Source organism: Numenius arquata, chromosome 3, assembly GCF_964106895.1.
Source record: "Numenius arquata chromosome 3, bNumArq3.hap1.1, whole genome shotgun sequence".
NCBI classification, from domain to species: Eukaryota; Metazoa; Chordata; class Aves; order Charadriiformes; family Scolopacidae; genus Numenius; species Numenius arquata.
Genome location: NC_133578.1, coordinates 76,382,150 through 76,409,455, shown reverse-complemented (window position 1 = coordinate 76,409,455; position 27,306 = coordinate 76,382,150). Strand labels below are relative to the sequence as shown.

Here is a 27,306-nt window from a genome sequence, read left to right as displayed (position 1 = left end):
AGGAGCCTGATGTCCCATGTGCTGCCATCCCCAGTGTCCCAGGTGCCCGGTGCTGGCACAGCTGGGGCTGTGTGTGCCCAGTGCTGGGTGTCCCACGTCTGCTGCCATCCCCGGTGTCCTGTGCCCTGTGTGATGTCATCCCCAGTGCCATGTGTCATCTGTGTCATGCTATACCTGGTGCCATGTGTGTCCCGTGTCCCCTGAGTGCTGCCATCCTTGGTGTCCTGTGCCCTGTGTCCCCTGTGTGTTGCTATCCCTGGCACTGGGTGTGTCCTATGTCCCTTGTGTGCTGCTGTGCCCTGTGTGCTGTCATCCCTGGCACCCTGTGTCCCCTGTGTGTTGCTGTCCCCAGTGCCATGTGTCCCCTGTGTGTCACCATCCCTGGTGCCATGTGTGTCCCATGTCTCCTGTGTGTTGCCATCCCTGCTGCCTTGTGTGTCCCGTGTCCCCTGTGTGTTACCATTCTCAGTGCCGTGTGTCCCCTGTGTGTCACCATTCCCAGTACCATGTGTGTTCCGTGTCCCCTGCGTGTCACCATTCCCAGTGCTGTGTGTCCCGTGTCTCCTGTGTGTCACTATTCCCAGTACCATGTGTGTCCCGTGTCCCCTGTGTGCTGCCAACCCCGGTGCCATGTGTCCCCTGTGTGTCACCACACCCGCTGCCTTGTGTGTCACCATCGCTGGTGCCATGTGTCCCCTTTGTGCTGCCATCCCTGGTGCCACGTGTCCCCATCCCCGCTGCCATGTGTGTCTGGTGTGTCGGCATCCCTGGTGCCATGTGTGTCCCGTGTCCCCTGTGTGCTGCCATCCTTGGTGCCACGTGTTGCCATCCCCCCTGCCTTGCGTGTCTCATGTCCCCAGTGTGTCGCTGTGCCCCCTGCCATGTGACCCCTGTGTGTCACCATCGTCAGTGCCATGTGTGTCTTGTGTGTCGCCATCCCCAGTGCCATGTGTGTCTGGTGTGTCGCTGTGCCCCCTGCCATGTGTCCCCTGTGTGTCGCCATCCCCGCTGCCATGTGTGTCCCATGTCCCTGGTGTGTTGCCATCCCCGCTGCCATGTGTGTCCCCTGTGTGTCGCTGTGCCCGCTGCCATGTGTCCCCCGTGTGTCACCATCCCCAGTGCCATGTGTCCGCGGTGTGTCGCTATCCCTGCTGCCATGTGTGTCTGGTATGTCGCTGTGCCCGCTGCCATGTGTCCCCTGTGTGTCACCATCGCCAGTGCCATGTGTGCCCCTGTGTGTCACCATCCCCGCTGCCATGTGTGTCCCATGTCCCTGGTGTGTCACCATCCCTGCTGCCATGTGTGTCCCGTGTGTGTCGCTGTGCCCGCTGCCATGTGTCCCCTGTGTGTCGCCATCCCCAGTGCCACGTGTCGCCGGTGTGTCGCCATCCCCGCTGCCATGTGTGTCCCCTGGTGTGTCACCATCCCCACTGCCATGTGTGTCCCCTGTGTGTCGCTGTGCCTGCTGCCATGTGTCCCCTGTGTGTCACCATCGCCAGTGCCATGTGTGCCCCTGTGTGTCACCATCCCCGCTGCCATGTGTGTCCCATGTCCCTGGTGTGTCACCATCCCTGCTGCCATGTGTGTCCCCTGTGTGTCGCTGTGCCCGCTGCCATGTGTGTCCCCTGTGTGTCGCTGTGCCCGCTGCCATGTGTCCCCTGTGTGTCGCCATCGCCAGTGCCATGTGTGTCCCCTGTGTGTCACTGTGCCCACTGCCGTGTGTCCCTGGTGTGTCACCATCCCCGCTGCCATGTGTGTCTGGTGTGTCGCTGTGCCCGCTGCCATGTGTCCCCGGTGTGTCACCATCGCCAGTGCCATGTGTGCCCCTGTGTGTCGCTGTGCCCGCTGCCATGTGTCCCCGGTGTGTCACCATCGCCAGTGCCATGTGTGCCCCTGTGTGTCGCCATCCCCGCTGCCATGTGTGTCCCCTGTGTGTCGCTGTGTCTGCTGCCATGTGTGCCCCTGTGTGTCACTGTGCCCACTGCCATGTGTCCCCGGTGTGTCGCCATCCCCGCTGCCGTGTGTGTCCCATGTCCCCTGTGTGTCGCTGTGCCCACTGCCATGTGTGCCCCTGTGTGTCGCCATCCCCAGTGCCATGTGTCCCCGGTGTGTCGCCATCCCCGCTGCCATGTGTGTCCCCTGTGTGTTGCTGTGCCCGCTGCCATGTGTCCCTTGTGTGTCACCATCCCCGCTGCCGTGTGTGTCCCATGTCCCCTGTGTGTCACTGTGCCCGCTGCCATGTGTCCCCTGTGTGTCGCCATCCCCAGTGCCACGTGTCGCCGGTGTGTCGCCATCCCCGCTGCCATGTGTGCCCTCTGTCCCCTGCGCTGCCACCCCCGGTGCCCCGTGTCCCTCACACCCGCTCCTCCCCACCTCCCCCTCACACCCCCCCCCGCTCCCAGGCTGCCCCGCGGCGGGGCCATGGCGCCTCTGGCCGACTTCTACCAGCTGACCATGGCCTACGGGCACTGGCGGGCCGGCCGCCACCGCGCCCCCGCCGCCGCCGAGCTCTTCTTCCGCCGCGGGCCCTTCGGCGGGGCCCTGGCCCTGGCCGCCGGCCTGGCCGAGGGGCTGCGCGGCCTCCGCGCCTTCCGCTTCTCCGCCGCCGGTGCGTGGGGACACGGGGGGGAGGGAGGGGGGGATCCGGGGGGTGGCCTGAGGGGACCCGGGGGCTGGGGGAGAGGGACGCACCTCGGGGGGGGGGGGTGTGTGTCGGGATGGGGGAACCCCCCGGGGGGGGCTGCAGGGGGCAGGGACAGCCCTCAGGGGGACCTGGGGGACAGGAGGCCTGCAGTGGGGCAGAGGGACAGACCTCGTGGTGGGGGGGTGCCTGGGGACAGGGGAACCCCTCGGGGGACTTATGGGGCAGGGACATCCCTCAGAGGGACTTATGGGGGACAGGGACATCCCTCAGAGGGACCTGAGGTGCAGGGAGACCCGGGGGGGGGGGCTGAGGGGAGGGAGAGAGGGACAGACCTCGGCGGCAGGGGGCTTCAGGATGGGGGAACCTCTCAGGGGGGGCTGCAGGGGACAGCGACAGCCCTCAGGGGGACCTGGGGGACAGGAGGCCTGCAGTGGGACAGAGGGACAACCCCTCGGGGGACTTATGGGGCAGGGACATCCCTCAGAGAAACGTGGTGGGGACAGGGAGAAGCTTCAGTGTGACAGGGACAGCACTTAGAGGTACCTGAGGAGCAGGGGAACCTGGGGGGGGGGTCAGGTCGGGAGAAGTGGGACAGGGACATCCCTCAGAGGGGCCTGGAGGACCCTTCAGGAAGACTTGAGGGTGACAGGGACAGCTCATGGGGACCCTTCAGGGGGACAGGAACCTCCCTCAGAGGGACCTGAGGCACAGGGGGACCCAAGTGGGACAGGGAAGTCCCTCAGAGTGACAGCAACAGCCCACAGAGGGACCTGAGGAACAAGGGGACCTTTCAGGGGGACCCGGGGGGGGCTGAGGGGACAGGGGGCCTGTGGTGGGGGGAGAGGGACAGACCTGGGGGGGGCTTAAGGACACTGGAACCTCTCAGGGGGGCCTCCAGGAGACAGGGACAGCCCTTAGAGGAACCTGGGACACAGGGTGCCCGGTGGGGACAGGGAAGCTCCTCAGAGTGACAGGGACAACCCTCAAGGTGGACCTGGGGGACAAGGGAACCCCTCAGGGGGACCTCCTAGGGACAGAGACGGCTTATAGAAGGACAGGGACATCCCTCAGAGGGACAAGGGGGCCCCTCAGGGGGATCTGTTGGGGACAGGAACATCTTTCAGGGGGACCTGGAAGGACAGGAAAGGCTGAAGAGGGACAGAAGGATTTGGGGGCGGGGGGGAGGGAAGGGACATCCCTTGGGGGGACCTGGGGAACAGGGGGACCCTTCAGGGCAATATGGGCATGGACATGGACAACCTTCAGGGAAACTTAGGGGACCCTGGGACACCCTGCAGGAGGACAGTGCTCCCATGAACAGTCCCTCAGAGGGGACTCGGGGAGGCCGTGATGTTCTCCAAGGGCTGGGGACACCCCTGGCCACCAGCTGTCACCTGCCCCAGCCATGGGGGGGGTTCCAGCCTGACCGTGGCTCAGGGGACAATCCACCTTGGTGGCCATCTGTCCCCACAGACGTTGCCTACCTGCGCTCCGTCCTGCCCAGCACCACCGAGGATGCCTTCTTTGATTACTTGGCCACCCTGGACGCCTCGGAGGTGACAGTGACCGCCGTGCCGGAGGGCTCCGTCATCTTCGCCAGGGTGGGACATGCTCAGTCCCCTCCCTGGGGTTCGGGGACATCTGCTCCTGTGTCCCCAGGGAGGATGGGGATGTCACTGCCCGGCTGTCCCCACAGGTCCCGTTCCTGCAGGTGAAGGGGCCGCTGCTGGTGGTGCAGCTATTGGAGACCACGTTGCTGTGCCTGGTCAACTACGCCAGGTAAGGGACATGTCCTGCTCTGGTCCCCAAGGTGTTGGGGACAGCCTCCCTCTCTGCTGTGCCAAACCCTCCGAGTCCCCCTGAGGTCCCTGTCACGTCCCTGTGCCTTGGCTGCGGTCAAGCAAAGAAGGTCCCAGAGCTCCCCAGCCTTTGGCTCCATGTTCAACCTGGCTTGGTGTCACCCGTCCCTTCTTCTCCACAGCTTGGTAGCCACCAACGCCGCCCGCTTCCGCCTCCTTGCTGGCCCGGACATGAAGCTGATGGAGATCGGGCTCCGTCGCGCTCAGGGACCGGATGGTGCCCTTTCGGCCTCCAAATATTCCTACATCGGGGGTGAGTGCTGCCCTCTCACGCCCATGGTCATCACTCACGGGTGATGGCCATGCCGTCACCCGTGTGTCCCCTCCTCCTTGGTCCTTCCTCGCAGGCTTCGACTGCACCAGCAACGTCCTGGCGGGGAAGCTCTACGGCATCCCGGTGCGTGGCACCATCGCCCACTCCTTCATCATGTCCTTCACCTCCCTGGAGGAGGTGCGGCCCCGGGTGAGCGTCACCGTGGGATGGGGACGAGGATGAGGATGGCCACACTCATGGCGTGTGTCATCATGGAGGACGTCACAAGGGGTGTCCAATGCCCGTGTCACCCTCCATGTGCAGGAGCTGCCACCACTGGCAGGAGGAGAACCAGTGGATCTTCCATCCCTGGCCGAGCGGTGGCTGCGGAGAGTGTGTGAGCTGCTGAGGACCCCCCCGGAGAAGGCCAACCAGGGCGAGCTGGCCGCCTTTGTGTCCTACGCTGTCACCTTCCCGCAGGACTTCCAGGGGCTGCTGGACACCTACTGCGTCAGGAGGTGAGGGACGCTGAGGGGGGGTGACCCTTGGAGGAACCCACAACCATTTCCCCCCACCCAGGAAGGGGAACTGGGGAAAAAAAAAAAAAAGGAAAACTGAGCCGAATCCTTGGGGATCCCCTTCCTGAGGTGGATCATTTTTTTCCCCCTGGCACATGGAAAGGTGTCACCTTGTGCTCTTGTCACCCGCCGTGTCCCAGCTGGGTGAGTCCCAGCATCTCCTCATCCCTCCTGGGGCTTTCTCGGTTCCCAAATCCCACTCCCACCAGTGATCCCAGTCCTGGTGCTATTCCTCCCCAGCTCCGTGGTGCCCTGTGTATGGTTTGAGGAACCCACAACAATTTATTGTCATTTAGACAATTATTCTGTCACTGATGACCCCTCCCCACCCGGGGGGAACCCATCGGAGAAAAACAAGGAAACCCCAGGATTGAAATATAAACAGATGTAATAGGATAAGACTAAATAATTAACACTAATAACACTAATTAGTCCTGTGTCACTCAAACCAGGACAGTGGGATGGTTTTGCCACGGTGGCAGAGGGGACAAACGTGTCCCTCCTTGCTTGGTGGCCTTCAAGGAGGGGCGTTTCCACCCGTGCTTTGCTGTTGGTGGATGCAGGGCTGGGACCCGCTGTTGGATCTGCCTTTGGTCCCTGTCCCACCGGGCAAAGGGACACTAACCCTCTCCTTACCCCGTCCCAGGAGTGGGTTGCCCAACTTCTGTGCGGTGGCGCTGGCCCTCCACCAGTTGGGCTACCGGGCCATCGGGGTGCGCCTGGACAGCGGGGACCTGGCTCAGCAATCCAAGGAGATCCGCCAAGTCCTCCGAGCCTGCGCTGCTCAGTGAGTCCCTCCCTGGTGGCTTCCCCACCTTGGGGACCTTGAGTTGGGTGCTGAAAGCAGAGCCAGGTGCCACCCCTAAACCCCTTGTCACCTCCCAGCTTCCAGGTGCCCTGGTTTGAGACCATCCCCATCGCCGTCAGCAACGACATCAGCGAGCAGAGCCTGGAAGAGTTCAGCCGGCAGGTGAGGGAGCTGCCAGTGGGGTTGGGATGTCACCTGGGCTTTTGCTGGCACCACTGAGGTGTGGGGGGTGGCCATGAGCGTCACCTGGGACTTTCTCCCTGGGTGAGAGCAGTTTCTGGGCTTCTCGGTGGGACAAATGGACAGACCACCAGGAACCTTGGGGTGGAGCATCCTTCGACCTGCCCCGTGGCTCTAGTTTTGGCGTGGGCTTAAAAACTGGTGGCAGAGATGGGCTGTTGATGGCCATTGTCTTCTCTGCCACACCAGGGGAGTGAGATCGACATGATCGGTGTTGGGACGAACCTGGTGACGTGTCCCCTGCAGCCATCACTGGGCTGCGTTTACAAGGTAGGTCAACTTCATCGACTCCTAGAATCGTTTGGGTTGGAAGGGACCTTCAAAGATCATCTAGTTCCAACACCCCTGCCATGGGCAGGGACACCTCCCCAGACCAGGTTGCTCCAAGTTGCGTCCAACCTGGCCTTGAACCCCTCCAGGGATGGGGCAGCCACAGCTTCTCTGGGCAACCTGGGCCAGGGTCTCACCACCCTCACAGCAAAGAATTTCTTTCTGAGATCCTATGGGAAGAATGGTCATGAGGCCACTGTGAGAAGAAGCTTGTAGGCAGGAGAAGGCAGGATGTCCACCTTTGGGGTGGTTTGAGGGTTCTTTTTTTTTATGCATCAGCAGCTTCCCCAACTTGTGGGGACGCTTATAGAGGACACACAGCTTGGTACGATCTTCAGCACCAGCACGAGCTGGCACGTGTGACAAAAATAAGGTGTCCATCTCCTTAACCTCCTTCTCCTACAGCTGGTGGAGGTCAACGGTTCCCCGTGCCTGAAGCTCACAGAAGATGAGGAGAAGATGACGATCCCAGGGACTAAGACCATCTATCGGCTCTATGATGCTGCTGGTGAGTTGGGACATCCTTGCTATGGTGCTTCCCTGTTGACCTGTGGTCCCCTCCTGCTCCATAACCCTGTCCCCGATGTCCCATGTACCCATTGGCCACTAACCTGGCATCCCTACAGGTCACCCCTTCATGGACCTCATGGCTCTGGAGGAGGAGCCCTCACCCAGCGCAGGGCAGGAGCTGGCGGTCCGTGTCCTGGGGCAGCTTGGTGAGACCAGCAAGGTTGTGCCCACCACTGTGGAGCCCCTCCATCGCACGTACTTCAGAGATGGCCAGGTCAGGGTTGGCTCTGCCTTCTGGTGCTGGGGTGTCCTCCCCAATGTTGGGTGAAGGACCAAGTTGGGTGGTGGTGTCTTGGCAGTAATGGCAGAATCAAAGGGTTAAACCCCAGCGTTTCTTGTGTCCAAGATCTCCCCTGTTCCGACAACCCAGGTGCTACCCTGGACATGGTGACATGGGAGTCCAGCTTGGAGCTGGCTCATTGGGGATTGGGGTTGGGTGGCCAGCTCTCCATATAGATGAGGTCATGGTCACGCATCTCCATCCCATAGGTGTGTGAGCCGCTGCCGAGCCTGATGGAGGTGAAGAACCATGCGCAGGTGTCCCTCAGCCTTCTCAGTCCCGCTCATCGCCGGCTCCATGAGCCACAGCCCTATCCGGTATGTCCGCCACTTGCTGTCACTATCGGTACACACTTGGCCACCCTCCTGGGCTCTGGTGGCCTGAGCAAAGCCACCACGGAGCTGCAGCCACCCTGGGAGCTCACACTCATTGTCCCCTCTTGCTCTTGTCCCAGGTGGCAGTGACAGAGAAGCTGCATCACCTTCTCACCGAGCTGCGGCAGGCCAGCCAGTGAGGAGGTCCCCACTTGTCCCCTGTGCTGTCCACGCTGGGGACCGCCCCTGCCAGGGACCAGCTCTTCCTCTGTGCTCTTTTGAAGACCAGGCGACTAATTGGGAATTAATGGTTCTAATGATGTTGCTGCTGCTGCAAGGTGCTGATCCGAGGACCCTGCAGGAACTGGAAGTGCTCCCTGGGGTCCCAGTAGCAAAGCTGGGCACAGAGAGGATGGGGCAGGTGGAGCTGGGATGCAGCAGTCTCCATGTCTTCTGGAGGTGACGGTCCTTCCCTGCCTTTCTCAGTGACCCTGCCAGTCCTGCACCTTCTACCGTGGCAGTGCTACCCACCATGGTGGCCCTGCCAGCCCTGTGCCTTCTACCATGGCCATGCTATGCATCTTGGTGGCCCTGCCAGCCCTGCACCTTCTACCATGGCCATGCTGCCCACCTTGGTGGCCCTGCCAGCCCTGTGCCTTCTACCATGGCCATGCTATGCATCTTGGTGGCCCTGCCAGCCCTGCACCTTCTACCATGGCCATGCTGCCCACCTTGGTGGCCCTGCCAGCCCTGTGCCTTCTGCTGTGGCAGTGCTACCCACCTTGGTGGCCCTGCCAGCCCTGCACCTTCTGCAGTGGCAGCCCATACCAAAGCTCCTCAATGGCTCTAGAGACCAAGTCTTGAGTTCACAAGAAGGAGTCCTACCATGAGAAGGCCCAGCCTGTCCCCAGTCCATGTCCTGTGGGACATCCATGGTGGATGCACCTTGCCCTTCCTCTTCTAGGCTTTGGCTTGGTGGCCACATTTCATCTCTTTCCATTTTGTACCCGGTCCCTGGGGCGTGGAGGCCTGGTCCAGGTTGACACCAGCTCCAGGTTGACAGTGGCCCTCTCTAACCTGATGTTCATAGAGGACACATGGCACTAATCCCCACGATTAACTTCATCCTAAGCAAAAAAAAAATGAAATAAAGACCATTACACATTACGGCTACGGCCACAGCGTGTGGCTGCTCTGGTCCTTCAAAACACTCCTTGCCTTCAGCTTGAACGTTTACTTCAACGTCCTTCACTTTTACGGTTCATGGCTGAATAAAGCTGGAATGAAAAGGAAGTGCTGACTTGGGGCGGGGCCAGAGGAGGCCACAGAGATGCTGGGAGGGCTGGAGCCCCTCTGCTGGGAAGACAGGCTGAGAGAGTCGGGGGGGGGGGTTCAGCCTGGAGAAGAGAAGGCTCCGAGGAGACCTTGGAGCCCCTTCCAGTCCCTAAAGGGGCTCCAGGAAAGCTGGGGAGGGGATCAGTAATATAATCACAGAATGGTTTGGGTTTGAAGAAACCTTTAAGATCATCCAGTTCCACCCCCCCACCCTGGGCAGGGACACCTCCCACCAGAGCAGGTTGCTCCAAGCCCCCTCCAACCTGGCCTTGAACCCCTCCAGGGATGGGGCAGCCACAGCTTCTCTGGGCAACCTGGGCCAGGCTCTCACCACCCTCACAGCAAAGAATTTCCTCCCCAGATCTCATCTCAATCTCCCCTCCTAACAAAGCATGGACTGATGGGCTCTTGTTCCTCAAAAAAAAAAAAAAAAACAACCCAACATGGAGCTCCCTGTCTCAATGTTCCAGCTGCAGACACTGTGCCACGTTTAGCAGTTTAAGAGAGGGAAGAAAAAACACACCACAAAACTCCAGGAAAACCAAAAGCAGTTAGTTATTAAAACTTACATTTTTTAGAGCAGAAGCACCAGAGGTAGAAGAGCCCAAGGCCCAGTGTACCTGAGTAGAGACTGTCCTGAGTTCTTGGGACAGAAGGAATAAAGACCATCTTTAAATAGATGAAGAAAGATGAGACAGCAGTGCCCCTTGGTCCTCTCTGTGGCCAGAGAGGTTGGTGAGTCAGTTCATGAGCAGGACCAGGGTAAATCCGTCCTCGGGACCATCTGTTGCTCCATCTGCCACCATCTCTCTTCAACCATTGGTGCTTTGGCTTTCCCCAGGACCATTCTGAGTATCTCCAAGGTTGGAGACTCCACCACCTCTCTTTGGGCAACCTGCGTCAGGGCTTATCATCCTCATAGTGAAGAAATGTTTCCTGATGTTTCTCCTGTGTTCCAGTCTGCCCCTCTGGTCCTGGCACCACTGGGAAGAGCCTGGCTCTGTCCTCTTTGTACCCTCCCTTCAGGTATTTATAGACATTGACGAGTCCCCTGGAGTCTTCTCTTCTTCAGGCTGAAAAGTCCCATCATCTCTCTCAGCCTTTCCTCGTGGGAGAGATGCTCCAGTCCGTCATCTTCATGGCCATTTGTTGGACTCTCTTTGTCTCTCTCCTACTGGGAAGCCCCAAACTGGACCCAGTAGTCCAGGTATGACCTTACCCTGCTAAGCAGAGGGGGAAGATCCCCTTCCTTGACCTGCTGGCAACACTTCTCCCAGGACATTGTTCACCTTCTCTACCATGAGGACGTACTGGTGCCTCATGGTCAACTTGGTGTCGAGGCCCAAATGCTCAGCAAGGACATTTGGAAGCTGAATTGACATTAACTGTTAATTACCATTAACAGTCTGGGTTCGTTACACATTGGCCGTCCTTTGTAGCCACCCAATATAGAAATAGGGGACACACCAGAAAGCCCGTTAAGCCATCAAGCCGTTGAGGTCCCAGTTGGTGTCCCAACCCTGCTGTCAAGCAAAAAAAAGTCCCAACCCACCTGTAACCCAAGCCACTATACAAAGCTCCAGGCCGAGTATTACAATTAGCGCAGCCTTCGTTAAAGAGGAGAAAAAAAAGAGGAGGAGGGAAATTACAGCTCCACATCTGAGGCTCCTGGATGTGTCCCTCAAGGTTTTGGTGTCCAGTCGGTGAAATCCAGAATCTGGGCAACCCAGTTCCGGGCATTGACTCCCGTAGCAGCTTCCCAGTGCCACAGCAGCACGCGCTCAATGGTAGAGAACTCCCAGTTTGCAAATTTTAAAGTTATTTAACATAAAAAAATCCCACCCCGAGACCCTCATCCTTACTGCAGTCGTGGTAGAAAATCCAAAAGTGCTCTATTTTTCCCATTTTTTTTTTTCCATTCATGGATCTCGGAAGCGGATGCAAAGATGGGCCAGCGAGTGCTAAAAGTGAGGTTAATCATGTAGCAATAGTGCTGACTTTGCAAAAAAAAAAAAAAAAGGAGGGCATAATGATGTCACATCCTGGTTCCCCGCTCCATCTTTCTTCCAGTTTTGTTCTTGCAAAAAATATATATTTTTTTTAAAGCGTTATTTGCAGCTTGAAAAATAAGGAATGGTGGGTAAAAGTGCCGGAGTAATTAGGGCTGGACGAGGGAAGCGCAGACAATTCAGGGACCCAGCTTTAGGTGTGGGGTCACCATCCCCGACCCCAAGAAAAGCCCCTCGTCCTGACCCATCTCTTAACCCCACCTCACCCCTCCTGGGTTTCCTGCTCCGCAAATCCACGCGAGGAAGTTTTACGCGGGGCCCGGCTGTGGTTTTCTTCCGCTTTTTGCAAATTTGAGGATAATTGGCTCATGTTTTGATTCGATTCCGGTCCTCAGGACCAGGACCTCCTCCGGTCCTTCCAGCTTTGGGCTGGAAGGGAGATAAGGATGTTGGGGAGGGCTCTGAGGTAGGACAGAGCTACAGCGCGCCCGGGGAAGGAGGAGGCTGGAAAATGAGAATGAATTTGTGTGTAAATAACTCAAAATCCAGGTCTGCAGGAAGCACAAACCATCACTCGATAAGGCCAGGTACAAGATTTAACGACCCCAGCCAGGTCGATGTGGACAACTTGATACCAGACACTGGAAGAGGTCAGAAGAGGCAGAAGTTTGAGCTCGGGGCACCCAGAATCGGGTGTTTTCACTGATTACGAGCTGCGGGGTTGGTCTGAGCTCACGTTTCCGACGTCTTGTTGCTCTGTGGCACCAGCCCGAGGCAGGGTCACTTATAAAGGGCCATCTTCTTGCTCTGGTACATGTACATGTAGGCGTCGCAGAAGAGGCGTTTGGCCACTCCATCCATGTCCCGAGGTTGCTCTTCGGCCAGCTCGGCCAGCGGCAAGGCCAGGTATTTGGCAACTTCAGGGCACAGCGTTACTGTGGGAATGTTGAAGCCGTTTTCATCACCTAACCCAAGAAAGAAGGAGAAAAGTTCAAACCAGGCCTCAAGGAACCTACAGCTCACGCAGGAACCATCACACTCAATTAGCGATACACTTCAGTGGTGGTTTTTGTCAGTGTTGGGTTGATGGTTGGACTCAATGATCTAAAAGGTCCCTTCCCACCTGGACAATTCTATGATTCTATGACAGTAACTTAGCGCCTCAGCTGAGAGATCTGGAGCCAACAACAACGTGGGGAAGGACAAGAGAACCATGTCCTCACCCACATGGTGGCCAGTCCCACCGGGCTCCAGAAGTCCCCTGTTCGAACACAAGGATGAAAGCACTAGGAGGGCCTCAGACGTGCTTGGCCTGGTCATACTCTTCTCTGGGGTCTGCTTAAGTGGGAGAGGGGGCCTGAATCATGTTGGGGGGGGTTCAAAGGAAAAGGCTTTTGTGACTGAGGGTCACACCAACCCCATGCAGCGCTCCAGGCTTGAGGAAGAATGGCTGGAGCCGCCTGGTGGAAAAGGACCTGGGGGGGGGTGGTCAACAGCCGGCTGAATATCAGCCAGCAGCGTGCCCAGGTGGCCAACAGCATCCTGGCCTGTATCAGGAACAGTGTGGCCAGCAGGACTATGAAAGCGATGGTCCCACCGTACTCGGCTCTGGTGAGGCCCCACCTGGAATTCTGTGTCCAGTTTTGGGCTCCTCACTATAGGAAAGATATCGAGGGGCTGGAGTGTGTTCAGAGAAGGGCAATGGCGCTGGTGAGGGGTCTGGAGATGAAGGAGAAGGGTCTGGAGAACTTCTGAGGAGTGGCTGAGGGAGCTGGGGTTGTTAAGCCTAAAGAAAAGAAGGCTGAGGGATGACCTTCTCACTCTCTACAACTCCTTGAAAGGAGGGTGTAGCGACAGGGGGGTTGGTCTCTTCTCCCAAGGAACAGGCGATGGGACAAGAAGAAACAGCCTCAAGTTGCACCACGGGAGGTTTATGATGGATATTGGGAAAAATTTCTTCCCCGCAAGGGTTATCAAGCCTTGGAAGAGGCTGCCCAGGGCAGTGGTGGAATCACCATCCCTGGAGGAATTTAAAAGCCGGGCAGACATGATGCTGAGGGACATGGGTTAGTGGTGGGTTTGTCAGTGTTGGGTTGATGGTTGGAATGGATGGTCTTAAAGATCCCTTCCAACCAAGACAATTCTATGATCAGCACTTACACAACAACTGTTGCAGACCCTCACAGCCGCTCACCGTACAGCACCCAAGCTGCCACCAAAGCTCCGAGCCCACCACCACGTCCTCACCATGCCTGTCAGCCATGCTGTCGAAGAACATCCAGTGTTCGTTTTCCGGGCCATATTTCACAAAGGAGACGTAATGACTGGTCTCGATGCAGAGCACGGCGAAGAGCTCCATCTTCTCGCGAGGGACCTGCTGGTTGCCCCGGGGGTTCCGGCTGTGAAACTCTTCTGGGACGTGCAGCCTGGTTGGTTTGTGCGTTTTGCGTCGATAGTGGGAATGAACCTGAGGAGAAACGGTGGGGTGACACTGCTGAGCGGGGAGAATCAAACCTGGCCTCAAAGAGGAGCGTGCAGAGGTCAGACGCCCAGTTTCTTCCCCACTGATCTGCCTCCCACGTGGCCAACTTCTCCCTCCTTCTTCAGCCTGGAGAAGAGAAGGCTCCGGGGAGACCTTGGAGCCCCTTCCGGTCCCTAAAGGGGCTCCAGGAAAGCTGGGGAGGGACTCTGGATCAGGGAGGGGAGCCATAGGACGAGGGGGAAGGGTTTGACACTGAAAGAGGGGAGATTGAGATGAGATCTAAGGAAGAAATTCTTTGCTGTGAGGGTGGTGAGAGCCTGGCCCAGGTTGCCCAGAGAAGCTGTGGCTGCCCCATCCCTGGAGGGGTTCAAGGCCAGGCTGGATGGGGCTTTGAGCAACCTGCTCTAGTTGAAGATGTCCCTGCCCACGGCAGGGGGTTGGAATTAGATGATCTTTTAGGTCCCTTCCAACCCAAACCATTCTGTGATTCTACGTGCCAGGGAATGGCATTGTATTGACAGGCTGGCAGCAAGAAGCTGAGATGGGAGCTTGCCACCCTCCAAAAAAAGGCCAGAAAGGTGTAGGAATGTTCCTGGTGAGACAGGGTGGTGGGCCCCAGCACTCAGTCCACGCAGGATCGGTCCTTATTCAGGCTCTGTGCAAGCAGAGCATTCAATAACCGAGAAGCTGATGGAGATGGTGGGACTGGTGCTCAGGAAGGAGCCCTTTTGTGCCCAAACCTTAACAGCTGCAGGGACGGCAGGGGAAACATGGGTATTTTGGGGGGGGTTCAATCTAGTTTGGAGACCTTATCACTCTCTACAACTCCCTGCAAGGAGGATGTAGAGAGGTGGGGGTCAGTCTCTTCTCCCAAGGAACAGGTGATAGAACAAGAGGAAAAGGCCTCAAGTTGCACCAGGAGAGGTTTAGGATGGATATTGGGAAAATTTTTTACACTGGAAGGGTTGTCAAGCATCAGAACAGGCTGCCCAGGGCAGTGGTGGAGTCACCATCCCTGGAGGGATTTAAAAGGCAGGCAAACGTGGTGCTTAGAGATATAGTTTAGTGATGATTTTTGTCAGTGTTGGGTGGATGGTTGGCCTCAATGGTCTGAAAGGTCCCTTCCAACCTACACAATTCTACGATTTTATGATTCTATGCTGTCAGCCACCAAAGCAGATTTCACGAGCACCCCAAGAAAACCAATACCTGTCTGGAGCAGGAGCTGCAGAACTGCTTCAGGCCCGTGGCCGCGAACACCTTGTCTTTGAAACACTCGGCACACTCCAGGGTGGCGACGTCACCGCACACACAGCACTCCCTGGGACCTGCAGGGACAACAGGGGTGAGAGGGATGCGTCTTCTCCAGGTCTCACCCAAAATCCGACCTCTCCTGCCGAAACTGGTGGTCAGGGGAAGAAGAACCACACCGTGAGCCCACCTTACATCTGCTCACAACCCAAAGAGGCGAGATCTGTCGCCTGGTTGCTCGCAGAGTCCCAGCCGGCAGCTTTACCGTTGCCCACCAACTTACTGTCGAGCAGCAGATCCGTTATATCCAGCTCCAAGGAAGGAATGATTTTGCTGAACATTTTGTATTTCTTCCCAGAACGCGGCATTTGGATGATGAAGCAAGACGGGATCTGGGAAAAGAAAAGCAAATGACCAGGTCAGAAGAGACAAGTCCTAGAGACTCTCTGTGTTGCTGCTGGGAGGGAAGACTTTCTGCTCCAGTTATTCACGAGACGAAACGGCAACAGGGAAAGCTGAGCTGAGATTCCCCAAGCCCTCTCTCGTGTGGCCGTATCCTGCTTTTTTGCAGTGTTTTAAGACATACTAGACCCACAGCAGACTCGCTGGCAAGCAGAGGTATGTTGGAGGAAGCAAGAAAGAGGCGGCAGAGAGCAGCAGAGGCGGATGGAGCCGGGCTCACCTCCATTAGCTTCAACTCGGAGGCCAGGAAGGAGTGTTCCACTAACTGCTGGACCTCGGGAACCACCAGATCCTCCCGTTTGTCCATAATAATCTGGTGACAGTAACCGTCCTGCTGCTCCTTCCGTTTTTCTGACCTGCAAGGAGTGGTCACGGGGCTTGTTTATGTGGCGCCACAAACATCTGAGCTCCCAGAGGGACATACTGGGTTGTCCTGCAAGAGCTCCTGGAGCCAAGGCACCAAGGGCTGCTTGGTGTAACACTGACACGAAGCACTTTTTCCACCCAGAAATACTAAATATATACAATGAGAGGATGCAAGTACCATCTTTTGTCTCATGATCCCTCCACAGCATCACATCCTGCTCTTACGAGCAAAACTCGTTTTCCCCTCGTCAATGTAAATATTAAACGACCTTTCAGTGTTTTTAAAAATCTACGGCACAATCAGCAAACCCCTTCTCAGAGGAAAGATCTATTTATAACTGCGCATACAAAAGGCCGAGAGCAAAACTCTGGCACATTCAGAAGGTGAGCTGTGTGCAGCAGGTCTCCCACAACCCCTACGTCCCCGAGCCAGCGGAGAAAGGATTTCCTTCAGATGACCCTCTGCGGGGGAGCTGCCAGCACAGAGTCCTCTTTGTGCTCAGCCTTTCCGAGTCCTCCACCATCTACGGCTTGACTGACATCTCGACAAAGGAGCACAGAAACCCAACAATCCCCTTCTGTGCTCCTCAACAGCGGAGTTATTTTTGGCTTCCTTCAGCCTCTCATCCTCTTTGTAGAGTCCTGAAAAACCAGGACTGCATCCATGGACTGCCTGTTTGAGAGGCTGATGGACCTGAGCCAGCTCGACAGCCTGGACCCATCCCAAAGGCATCCCAAAGGCTGGCAGATACTCCTGGCTCTGCACTGAACTTGGACACTACGTTTCTCAAACCACTGCTGGCTCTCGCTGAGGATGAGATGAGGTTTTTATCATCGCTTTCTGAAGGTGGCACCTCCAGGGAAGAGTTTGGAAGTGTCTTGTCTTGGATGCGTCACCTTGGGACAGGATCACAACAAGGGAAATCACACGGACTGCATGCAACTCCCTGAGCTGTGCCTCCAAAGCCTTGGTGAAAAGGCGCAAGTAACACCCCATGATCGTGAGGCGGATAATTAACGAGCCCGGCCTGGGTAAATTGTATCGCTTAGCTACGGAAACTTACTGCAGTTTCAAGAGGGGCTCTATTCCCAGGATCTGCTGCATTATGAGATTGAGGAACTCCTCAGGATCTGGAAGGTGAGAGAAAAGCATGGGTCACACCAGGAATGCTGCTGGTATCCAGAAGGCAAAAGCCACCAGATAAACATGAGCCAACATTTTATGAACGTGGAACACGGGAAGTTCCATTTAAATATGAGGAAAACTTCTTTCCAGTGAGGGTGACAGAGCACTGGAACAGGCTGCCCAGGGAGGTCGTGGAGTCCCCTTCTCTGGACGTCTTCAAGACCTGCCAGTCCTGAGTAACGTGCTCTGGGCAACCCTGCTTTGGCAGGGGAGTTGGACTAGATGATCTCTAGAGGTCCCTTCCAACTCTGAGAATTCCGTGATTCTGTGATTCCTCTTTTACTCTAGGTGAGGGGAAAAGCAGGCTAAAAGTTGAAAGCTTTTGGTTAATGCATAAATCCTAGGGGGAGCATGAAAAAAGGCCAATCAGCCCTCAGATCCTGCACTCTTATAACCCGGGTCACCACTGTCTCAGAGGCCTTAACGGACAGTTAGTGCTCACACCAACGGTACAAACTCAAAGGGAAACTGGGGACAGCTATGAAAAGTCAAGAATCTGAACAGTTAAACTATTCTGATGAAATTCAACAAGGGCAAGTGAAGGGTGATGCACCTGGGGAGGAATAACCCCCTGCACCAGTACAGGTTGGGGGCTGACCTGCTGGAGAGCAGCTCTGAGGAAAAAGACAAGGGAGTCCTGGTGGACAACAGGGTGACCGTAAGCCAGCAATGTGCCCTTGTGGCCAAGAAGGCCAACGGCGTCCTGGGGGGCATCAGGAAGAGTGTGACCAGCAGGTGGAGGGAGGTCATCCTGCCCCTCTGCTCTGCCCTGGGGAGGCCCCGTCTGGAGCACAGTGTCCAGTTCTGGGCTCCCCAGTTCCAGAAGGACAGGGAACTGCTGGAGAGGGTCCAGCAAAGGGCTACAAAGATGATGAGGGGCCTGGAGCATCTCTCTTTAAGAAGAGAGGCTGAGGGACTTGGGGCTTTTTAGTCTGGAGAAGAGAAGGCTGAAGGGGGATCTGATCAATGCTTATAAATACTTAAAGGGTGGGTGCCAAGAGGACGGGGCCAGTCCTTTTTCAGAGGTGCCCAGTGACAGGACAAGAGGAAATGGGCACAAACTTGAATGTAAGAAGTTCCACCTAAACGTGAGGAGGAACTTCTTTCCTGTAAGGGGGGCAGAACCCTGGAACAGGCTGCCCAGAGAGGTGGTGCAGTCTCCTTCTCTGGAGACATTCCAAACCCACCTGGACACGTTCCTGTGCAACCTGCTCCGGGTGGACCTGCTCTGGCAGGGGGTTGGACTGGATGATCTCCAGAGGTCCCTTCCAACCCCATATCATTCTGTGATTCTGTGATCCCTGGCTAAAATAAATATACAAGAGCACAAAATACAATAGTTGTTGACTGACTAGATTATGGGCTGTTTCTGGAAGAATTAATGCCGCTTGTTTACTATCCAGGTACTTCTGGATTGTTGCAGTGATTTTTGGTGTTGGTGTAATCCATTTTCTTGTTGTAAACTACACGGGGCCTTGTTGTGAGCGGATGGGAACGTGGGAATTGCAACCAGAGAGAGGTGGGGTGCAGCTATATATACATATAAGTGTTTTCTCTCTTATTTAAAACAAGACTGCAGTCTTTGAGGAACCTAAAATAACTTCCCAGAACTCAAAAGACAAGCTGATCTCGGCAAAACGATAAATCAGGCTGGGTTCTAGAAGGGACATCAGGGCTGGACGTATCAGGGTATAACTCCAAAGTATAAAGGTCAAGGAAATTTCCCTTGTTTAAATTCTGAGAGAATCATAGAATGGTTTGGGTTGGAAGGGACCTTAAAGATCATCCAGTCCCAACCCCCTTCCTCTCCCCTCCTGGCAACAGCTGCCACCAGGCAGAGACCTCACAATTCCCATCTTTCTATCAGAGCTCAGGACAAATTTCAGTTGAAAAGCCCGTAGAGTTCTAAAAGCTGGAAGTATGTGCATTTTTACATAAAGGAACAGCACAGCAGGCACATTAACACACGTGCCTGGGAGAAGCATACAATTAAGTTGTCAGCCCGGTGCCTGGATGAGGCGACGCAGAGCGAAGCAGCCCGGGGAAGGCCCCGGAGAGCACGTTACCTTTCTCAGCGTTGGTAAAGCTTGAAAACTGGCCCTTTTCGGTCAGCTGCTCCCTCAGGTGCATCACGCTCCCAGCCCTGACGAAGCCAGTCCTAGAAAAAAAATAAAGCAGCGGATGATCTCTTCAGTGTATGTAAATCATCAAATCAGAGAACGGTTTCAGTTGGAAGGGACTTCTAAGACCATCTAGTCCAACTCCCTGCCCTGGGCAGGGACACCTCCCACCAGAGCAGGTTGCTCCAAGCCCCCTCCAACCTGGCCTTGAACCCCTCCAGGGATGGGGCAGCCACAGCTTCTCGGGGCAACCTGGGCCAAGGTCTCATCACCCTCACAGCAAAGAAGTTCTTCCTTAGATCTTGTCTGAATCTCCCCTCTTTCAGTGTCAAACCCTTCCCCCTCGTCCTATGGCTCCCCTCCCTGATCCAGAGTCCCTCCCCAGCTTTCCTGGAGCCCCTTGAGGGACTGGAAGGGGCTCCAAGGTCTCCCCGGAGCCTTCTCTTCTCCAGGCTGAACCCCCCCAACTCTCTCAGCCTGTCCCCACAGCAGAGGGGCTCCAGCCCTCCCAGCATCTCCGTGGCCTCCTCTGGCCCCGCTCCAACAGGTCCATGTCTCTCCTGTGCTGAGGCCCCAGAGCTGGAGGCAGCACTGCAGGATGGTCTCCCTAGAGCGGAGCAGAGGGGCAGAATCCCCTCCCTTGCCCTGCTGGCCACGCTGCTGGGGACACAACCCAGGATGCGAGGGGCTTTCTGGGCTGCCAGCGCACGTTGCTGGCCCATGACCCATTTTTCATCCCCAAGTCCTTCTCCTCAGGGGTGCTCTCAATCACATCTCAGCATCACAGAACGCCCCCAGGGTTATATTTCTGCTGCCAGCGCCAGGACACCGGTCCTTAAGGAAGATGCTAATGTCTTATGGTCAAACAGCTCTCCAGGCCTCCCTCTCACACCTCTCTATGGAAGATGAGGAAAGAATCTGGTATCTTTGGCACAAATTCCTTGTCCTTTGACTGAGAACTGCAGCTCGTAAGGTTCCAGGCTAAGCAAGGGAGACACACAGACATGCAGCAGGAGTTGTGACAGCCTCACAACCCGGGGAAGGGACAAACTAGAAGAAAAACCCCTGATATTAAGACCTTTGGATGTGGCTGAGAGGAGAAACACTTCCAAGTAGCCCCCTCCCTCAGTGACACGGCAGCAGAGCAGGTATGAAGGCAAACGGATGACTTCCAGGATTTCCACGTTACTCACTTTCGAAGGGGATTAACGATCTCATCCCGCAGGATGCTCTGGACGTTTCTGTCACACAGCGGGAAGGGCTTGAAGAGCATGGAGTCCAGCACGGACGTACAGGAGAAGAGGCTGTGAAAAGAGCGTGATGGGTTTAAGTCCGACGGGTTTGCAGCAACAGTTAGAACCCAACCGTGGCGCCTGGTGACAGTCGGTGGCTTTTATTTTCAACAGTCCATGCATGCAATTACAGCAAGGTGAGTGACAGCGTGTCTCCGCAGTGAGATAAATCACATCTGGTTTTAACGAACACTGGTAATAAGCAAGGAAACAGCTCAGAGAGAATGAAATCTCGTACTTTGCAGCCACAACTGCTCATGGGGGGGCACCACTGAGTCTTTTCCTCTCCGAACAGAGCTGCACAGTGAAGCTGGGACCTCCTGGGGCGGTTTCTTTGAAACGTTTCCAGCCATTACCTCCGGTGACAGAGTCAGCACCGTCCGAGTCCAGAGAACTACGATCTCTCACTGCCCTGCACGACAGACACACGGGTACCTCAGGTCTTCACGAGGGGTATTGCAGGGCCTGAGAACCCACCAGATTTGGAAGGAGATGAAAAAGCAGCAAACATCGAGGCTGCGTCTCCACAGTTATAATTCTGCTCTATACCGGGTAAATTCCCAGCCACCTTGGAAGCCCAGGGAAATGCTGAAGTTTAGGGCTTTGCCCAATTAAAAAAAAAAACAAACAAAAAAACCCCAAAACCACAGAAGGCACTCATTTCATGAAACGGCCCCACCCAAGCAGGTCCTTACCTGAAGAGAGCTGTGTCCATGTAGCAGGAATTACAGTGGCCTTGGATCCCCTTCATCCGCCCTCGCAGGACACGCACCGCTGCCTCGTTCCTGAGGGGAGGAAAACTCTCCGGAGCCTTTGGAAGAACTTCTTGCCCTCCTGCAAAAGAAAGAACAGAAGGGACTCCTTTTAGTTTCCCACCTTGTCTGGGTCAGATCTGCCCTTCCCCGATATCCCAGGGGTCACGCTCTTCTATGCTGCTCCTGCTGGGACTCAACCACCCTGGGATGAAGATTTGTCTTTTTAGTAATTCATCTACTGGAAATAGAGACAAAAACGTCTCTTCTTCACCGGAGACATGCCCTAGGAATCCATACCGCCTCTGCCATCGTTACGCCAAGTATAATGAAGACGAAAGAGCTACAAACGAGCTGTGCTGTGTTTTATGCAAGCTTGGGATGTCACTGTTGGAAGACCTGTTGGTAGCAAGGGGACAAACAAGCAACTGTGCTTTAAAAGCCTCATCCCACTGGCCTGTCACCTCCTTAAGCTTCAAAGGTGGCTTTCTCAGTCTGGTCTTTCCTGGTTTCTTCAGCATCCTCCCCTTGTAATTCAAGTCCCTCTCTTCAGCATGTCCTTAAGACGTTCTTCCTTGTCCCTACCCCAGTTTTTGGCCAGTCCTGACATGAATCCTCTCTTCTCGTTTACAGGGATCTCGTTTACAGTTTCTAAATGGCTAGTTCACACTGTCTTCTCTGCTCTGGAGGAACTTCTTCCTGTTCACATGAAAAAACTGACCTGTTCTTCCCCACATCTTCTTGTGAATGTCTTACCATCGCATCAAGCCCTACGTTAAAATTGATTTAATCCTCTCCCCCTTTCCAAGCTCCCTCTGATTTCTCAATCCCCAGGTGTAACACCATTATGACCTGACGTCTTGGCCATGGTTTCCCACCCCAATTCTCTGGAGCCACATTTAATATCCAGTAGCGGGGCCAGGCCCTAGAGCTAAAACACTTCCTCATATTTAGGTCTCAATTATACATGACCTTTTCTTCTGCCCTGAAAACCACAGGCCCTGAAAACCTTGAAAGGAGGGCTCATGCCAGCCTCATGAAGTTCGACCAAGCCAAGTGCAAGGTCCTGCACCTGGGCTGGGGCAACCCCAAGCACAAACCCCAGGCTGGGAGGAGAATGGATGGAGAGCAGCCCTGAGGAGAAAGACTTGGGGATATTGGTTGATGAGAAGCTCAACACGAGCTGACAACGTGCGCTGGCAGCCCAGAAAGCCCCCTGCATCCTGGGCTGCATCCCCAGCAGTGCGGCCAGCAGGGCAAGGGAGGGGATTCTGCCCCTCTGCTCCGCTCTGGGGAGACCCCACTTGGAGTACTGTGTCCAGCTTTGGAGTTCCCAACATCAGAAGGACATGGACCTGTTGGAGCGGGGCCAGAGGAGGCCACGGAGATGCTGGGAGGGCTGGAGCCCCTCTGCTGTAGTGACAGGCTGAGAGTTGGGGGAGTTCAGCCTGGAGAAGAGAAGGCTCCGGGGAGACCTTGGAGCCCCTTCCAGTCCCTCAAGGGGCTCCAGGAAAGCTGGGGAGGGACTCTGGATCAGGGAGGGGAGCCATAGGAGGAGGGGGAAGGGTTTGACACTGGAAGAGGGGAGACTGAGATGAGATCTGGGGAAGAAATTCTTTGCTGTGAGGGTGGTGAGAGCCTGGCCCAGGTTGCCCAGAGAAGCTGTGGCTGCCCCATCCCTGGAGGGGTTCAAGGCCAAGTTGGATGGGGCTCTGAGCAACCTGGTCTGGTGAGAGGTGTCCCTGCCCAGGGCAGGGGGTTGGAATGAGATGATCTTTAAGGTCCCTTCCAACCGAAACCATTCTATGATGCTATGATTCTGTATTCAATGCCATAATTTACGTTATCCCTGTAGTGAATTACTTCCTCTCTCTCATATTTGTGGAGCATTTCCTATAAATACCACCGTAGCAACCACAGCATCCTTAATACTGACAACTTTTGGAACACTCAAAGAAAAAGAAGATTATTAAACCGCTGATGAAGAAACTACGCAGGAGGCTTCTCCGTAGCGTGCCTGGTCCCAGCACGGCCCCGTCTCCCCTCTCTCCCGAGAACTCACGGTAATCCAGGAGGCTCAGGTCGCTGCTGCGCGAACACTGGAAGCGGACGTCGGGCTGGCAGGACTGCAGCTTCACGAAGAGGCCGCGCTTCGGGGCACAGTGGAAGTAATATTTGCCCAGCCATTCTCCAGCAGTGACCCCTTTATCTTCATCCTGGGAAAAGAGCATCGAGGACTAACACGAGAGCAGGTTTGCCATGAATTGGGTGCCATCCTCCGTACGGCCATCTAATATCTTTAGAGCTGTGCACAAGTTTGGTCCCATTTTGTTGACCGTTTTCACTTATTCTCGTTTTCTTTTGAACCTAGTGATGCCTCCCGCAGGATTTGTGATTATTCCATCCCACATTCCACTAACTTTGCTCTTGGAGAGCAAACCAACCCTCTAATTGTTCCACAAGTTGTTCCCCAGCCTAAGGGAGGGCACAAATGTGTGCTCGCCCTCACAGTTCACACTCTTGACACGTCACCGACCCCAGCCACGAGCTGAAGGTCTTAAAAGAGAAGACCAACCAAGATCTGCCCATTCTGATAGAAAATTTCACTGCAGGAAATATTTTGCTCCTTACCAGTTCGACTCCTGCCATTTTGTGCTTAATTTGGGGCAGGTAACCCAACCAGCGGATGATTCCCGAAACTTGATTTCCCTTGTCCAAGGTGATCTGGACCATAGAGTTGACCTCCAGGGTTGAATTCCCGCCTTCACACTCCTCACCGCTCTCATTTCTCTCTCGTTTCATTTGGTTTGGGTGTCCCAAGCCCATGTCGGACTCGAAGGGTGAAAATAAACCTGGTGGGCGACACAAAACATCAAATGAGAGTGGGAGTCAACACCTAACGATGGACATTTCTGGACGTCATCTAACTGCAGGGCTATTGAGCAACCTTGTCTAGTGGGAGTTGTCCCTGCCCATAGCAGGGAGTTTGGAATGAGATGATCTTTAAGGTCCCTTCCAAACCAAACCATTCTACGACCTGTATGATTCCATGATTTTGAAATTATAGACCACATGGACAAGCACGAAGCCGAGCACCAGAGCCACAAGGCATAATTCCCAGTGATACGGCCAAGCTGGTCTAACAGGCTGAGAGGGGATGATCCTGCTCCTTGTTTCCCTTCTGGCCCTAGGGCTAATCCAGCCCTTTACAGAGCCGTTTTGGACTATTGAAACGGCAGCAGGAGCGTTATTTCCAAACTATTTCTCTGCTTTCACTGAGATGAATCAACTCAAGGGAAGAGTCTAACGACGGTTCCCCTCGGGTTGGCCCTGACAGATGCACTGCATCTTTTGATGGCAACAGAGGAGATTCCACTAATGTCTTGTCTTGTCCAATGACTCACACCATCGCCGCTGGCATCTGTGCCTTTCCCGGTTTGTCTGGCGTCAGGATGAAGCTCCTGCTCCACCTCCTACAGCTAAATTAAAGCCTCGTTAACCAGCGGTGCCTTCTCCCCTAGGAAATACTTATGAATTGCAATCAGACTCTCCTTCCTTCTTCCTGATAAATGGGGAGACTCAGCTTTAGTTGTCTCATACAAAGAATTTCATCCAGAGCTTGAGACTTTTCCATGGACCTTCTCTGCCTCCTGATCAACTAAGTTGGGACTAAGTGAAGCTTTTGTTGGACTTTCAGCTCATCAGTACCCTCCAGAGAAGAAATAAATGCTAAATCCCCAGGAACGTGCACAGGGCAGACACGTCTGATGACAACCTACTTTGCAAGCTCTCCTTCACAACGGAGTCCATGGGGATTTCTCTGAAAATGTCAGTTGTTCCTTCTTCTTCCTGAAAGAAGAGAGAAAAAAAACTAATCTATGAGTTAAATGCTTTTTCAGACATAGGATATTCCTGGAATATGAACCAATTTTTCCAAACAGGCCTGGAAAATTCACATGTAACCTCATGACCCTTTTAGACATTCCTTCCACTTCTCTTTAACGTCCCACCAGAACATAGTTGGGGTTTTTTTTGTTTTAAAAAAACCCCTAAACCCCAAGAAAAAGCAGCAAGACTGCTCTTACCGGACAAACTTTAACGAACCATTGGGTTCCTTCCCTGTAAACTGCCATCGCTATCCCTTTTGTGAGGACCTCGTCCACGTAGAAGCTCACTGCATCTCCCACTTTCACAGGAACCCCCTCCTCCATGTCCGCTTTTGGTTTCTGTTTCCCATAGTCGTCGTCCAGTGTGGGAGTAAACTCGACTCTGCTAAACGGCAGGAAGATCCCGCAGTTCCGCTTACACTTGAAATACTCGGTGCCGTTATAAGATCCATCGCTGCCTCTGTTTTCTCCCTCGCCCTGAAAACACACCAGAAAAAGCACGTCACATCCGCAAACATGAAGGGGGGAAAATAAGCAACTTAGTTTCTTGGCCACTTTACCTGTAATTCCACCCCGAAGAAGAATGGAGGCAGCACAGCCGGAGAATTTTGGCGGATGCTCCCGATGTAGCGGATGATTCCAGGGAAATATTGCTGGTTGACTTCCACCATCACTTTTTGGCCTGGCACAGCCCTCAGAGCCGCTTCAAGCCTCACCCTCTCCAAGAAATAATTCAAGCGTTCGTTGTGGCTGCTGAGGGCCAGGAGGAAGACGGCCATCTCCTCGCGCACGGGCTGCAGGATTTCTACGTTTATGGTGACGGTGGAGCTGTCGTCCAGCATGATGACTTTCAAGAAGCAAGCCGGGGGCCTGTCATCAAAGAAGTTGCGCAGGTAACTCCTCTCGCTGCAGAAGCACATGTTCCCAGCCTGGAAGTACTTGCTGCCGTAAGCACAGCCTTCTGTCAGGATGTAATAGCAGTTTCCCTCCCCTGCTGAAGGCAGGAGGCTGGTCATCGTCATTCCCCTGGATCGTGAGAAAGGAGAGAGTCACACCAGCGAAGACACGTGCACGTTATCACAGAATCTCCAAAGAATTCACAGAATCACAGAATGATATGGGGTTGGAAGGGACCTCTGGAGATCATCTAGTCCAAGCCCCTGCCAGAGCAGGTCCACCCGAAGCAGGTTGCACAGGAACGTGTCCAGGTGGATTTGGAATGTCTCCAGAGAAGGAGACTGCACCACCTCCCTGGGCAGCCTGTTCCAGGGCTCTGCCACCCTTACAAGAAAGAAGTTCCTCCTCACGTTTAGGTGGAACTTCTTACATTCAAGTTTGTGCCCATTTCCTCTTGTCCTGTCCCTGGGCACCTCTGAAAAAAAGACTGGCCCCATCCTCCTGACACCCACCCTTTAAGTATTTATAGGCGTTGATCAGATCCCCTCTCAGTCTTGTCTTTTCTTCTCCAGACTAAAAAGCCCGAAGTCCCTCAGCCTTTCCTCCTAAGAGAGATGCTCCAGGCCCCTCAGCATCTTTGTAGCCCTTTGCTGGACCCTCTCCAGCAGTTCCCTGTCCTTCTGGAACTGGGGAGCCCAGAACTGGACCCAGTGCTCCAGACGGGGCCTCCCCAGGGCAGAGCAGAAGGGGAGGATGACCCCCCTCCACCTGCTGGTCACACTCTTCCTGATGCCCCCCAGGATGCCATTGGCCTTCTTGGCCGCAAGGGCACATTGCTGGCTTATGGTCACCCTGTTGTCCACCAGGACTCCCTTGTCTTTTTCCTCAGAGCTGCTCTCCAGCAGGTCAGCCCCCAAATTCAGGTTGGAAGAGGTCTCCAGCCCAACCCCACACTCAAAGCAGGTTGCTCAAAGTCTCACCCAGTTGAGTTTTGGGCATCTCCAAGAAAAGAGACCCCACAACCGCCCTGGTCCCTTGTTCCAGTGTTTCATAGAATGGTTTGGGTTGGAAGGGACCTTAAAGAGCATCTAGCAGGGACACAGTGGGTGATCACCTTCATGGTGGAAAAGAAAAAATTCCATCTAACCAAGGTTTCCCCACGTTCCTGCTTGTCCCCGTCGCCTCTTGTCCCCTCACTGCGCATCCGTGGGACGAGTCTGGCTCCATCTTCTCTACTAAACCCTCTCAGTAAGAGGCTGCAGAGAGTGGCATTTTGTCTGTCCTGTTCTCTCCAACACCGCACAACCAGAACAGCCTCATTAAATTCCACCTCCTGCTTTCTTTTCATCTTTTACTTGCAGGAGTGGGGCAAAGGCTAAATTCTGCCTTTT

General features: G+C 55.0%; 2 protein-coding genes across 3 annotated transcripts; one reads left to right on the top strand and one right to left on the bottom strand.

Annotated features, from left to right (window-relative positions):
* Positions 1–2,391: 2,391 nt before the first annotated feature.
* On the top strand, positions 2,392–9,080 carry NAPRT (nicotinate phosphoribosyltransferase). Of its 2 annotated transcripts, XM_074145034.1 has the most exons (13): positions 2,392–2,608; positions 4,118–4,245; positions 4,341–4,423; positions 4,626–4,756; positions 4,851–4,966; positions 5,081–5,274; positions 5,981–6,121; positions 6,220–6,304; positions 6,572–6,652; positions 7,118–7,220; positions 7,339–7,496; positions 7,772–7,879; positions 8,017–9,080. In XM_074145034.1, the coding sequence occupies exons 1-13, from the start codon at positions 2,422–2,424 to the stop codon at positions 8,074–8,076; spliced, it is 1,575 nt and encodes a 524-aa protein (XP_074001135.1). In that variant the 5' UTR covers positions 2,392–2,421; the 3' UTR covers positions 8,077–9,080. The 2 variants fall into 2 exon arrangements, with proteins under 2 accessions (XP_074001135.1, XP_074001134.1); XM_074145033.1 differs by lacking the exon at positions 5,981–6,121 and having other exon boundaries at positions 2,412–2,608.
* Positions 9,081–12,000: 2,920 nt separating this feature from the next.
* LOC141463222 (ubiquitin carboxyl-terminal hydrolase CYLD-like) lies at positions 12,001–26,040 on the bottom strand. The gene is made up of 14 exons (XM_074145533.1): positions 25,579–26,040; positions 25,217–25,495; positions 24,911–24,980; positions 23,763–23,983; positions 23,194–23,347; positions 21,075–21,213; positions 20,281–20,391; positions 19,034–19,125; positions 16,846–16,912; positions 15,636–15,771; positions 15,237–15,345; positions 14,912–15,030; positions 13,468–13,687; positions 12,001–12,185 (listed from the first exon to the last, which is right to left on the bottom strand). The coding sequence occupies exons 1-14, from the start codon at positions 26,038–26,040 to the stop codon at positions 12,001–12,003; spliced, it is 2,364 nt and encodes a 787-aa protein (XP_074001634.1).
* Positions 26,041–27,306: the final 1,266 nt, after the last annotated feature.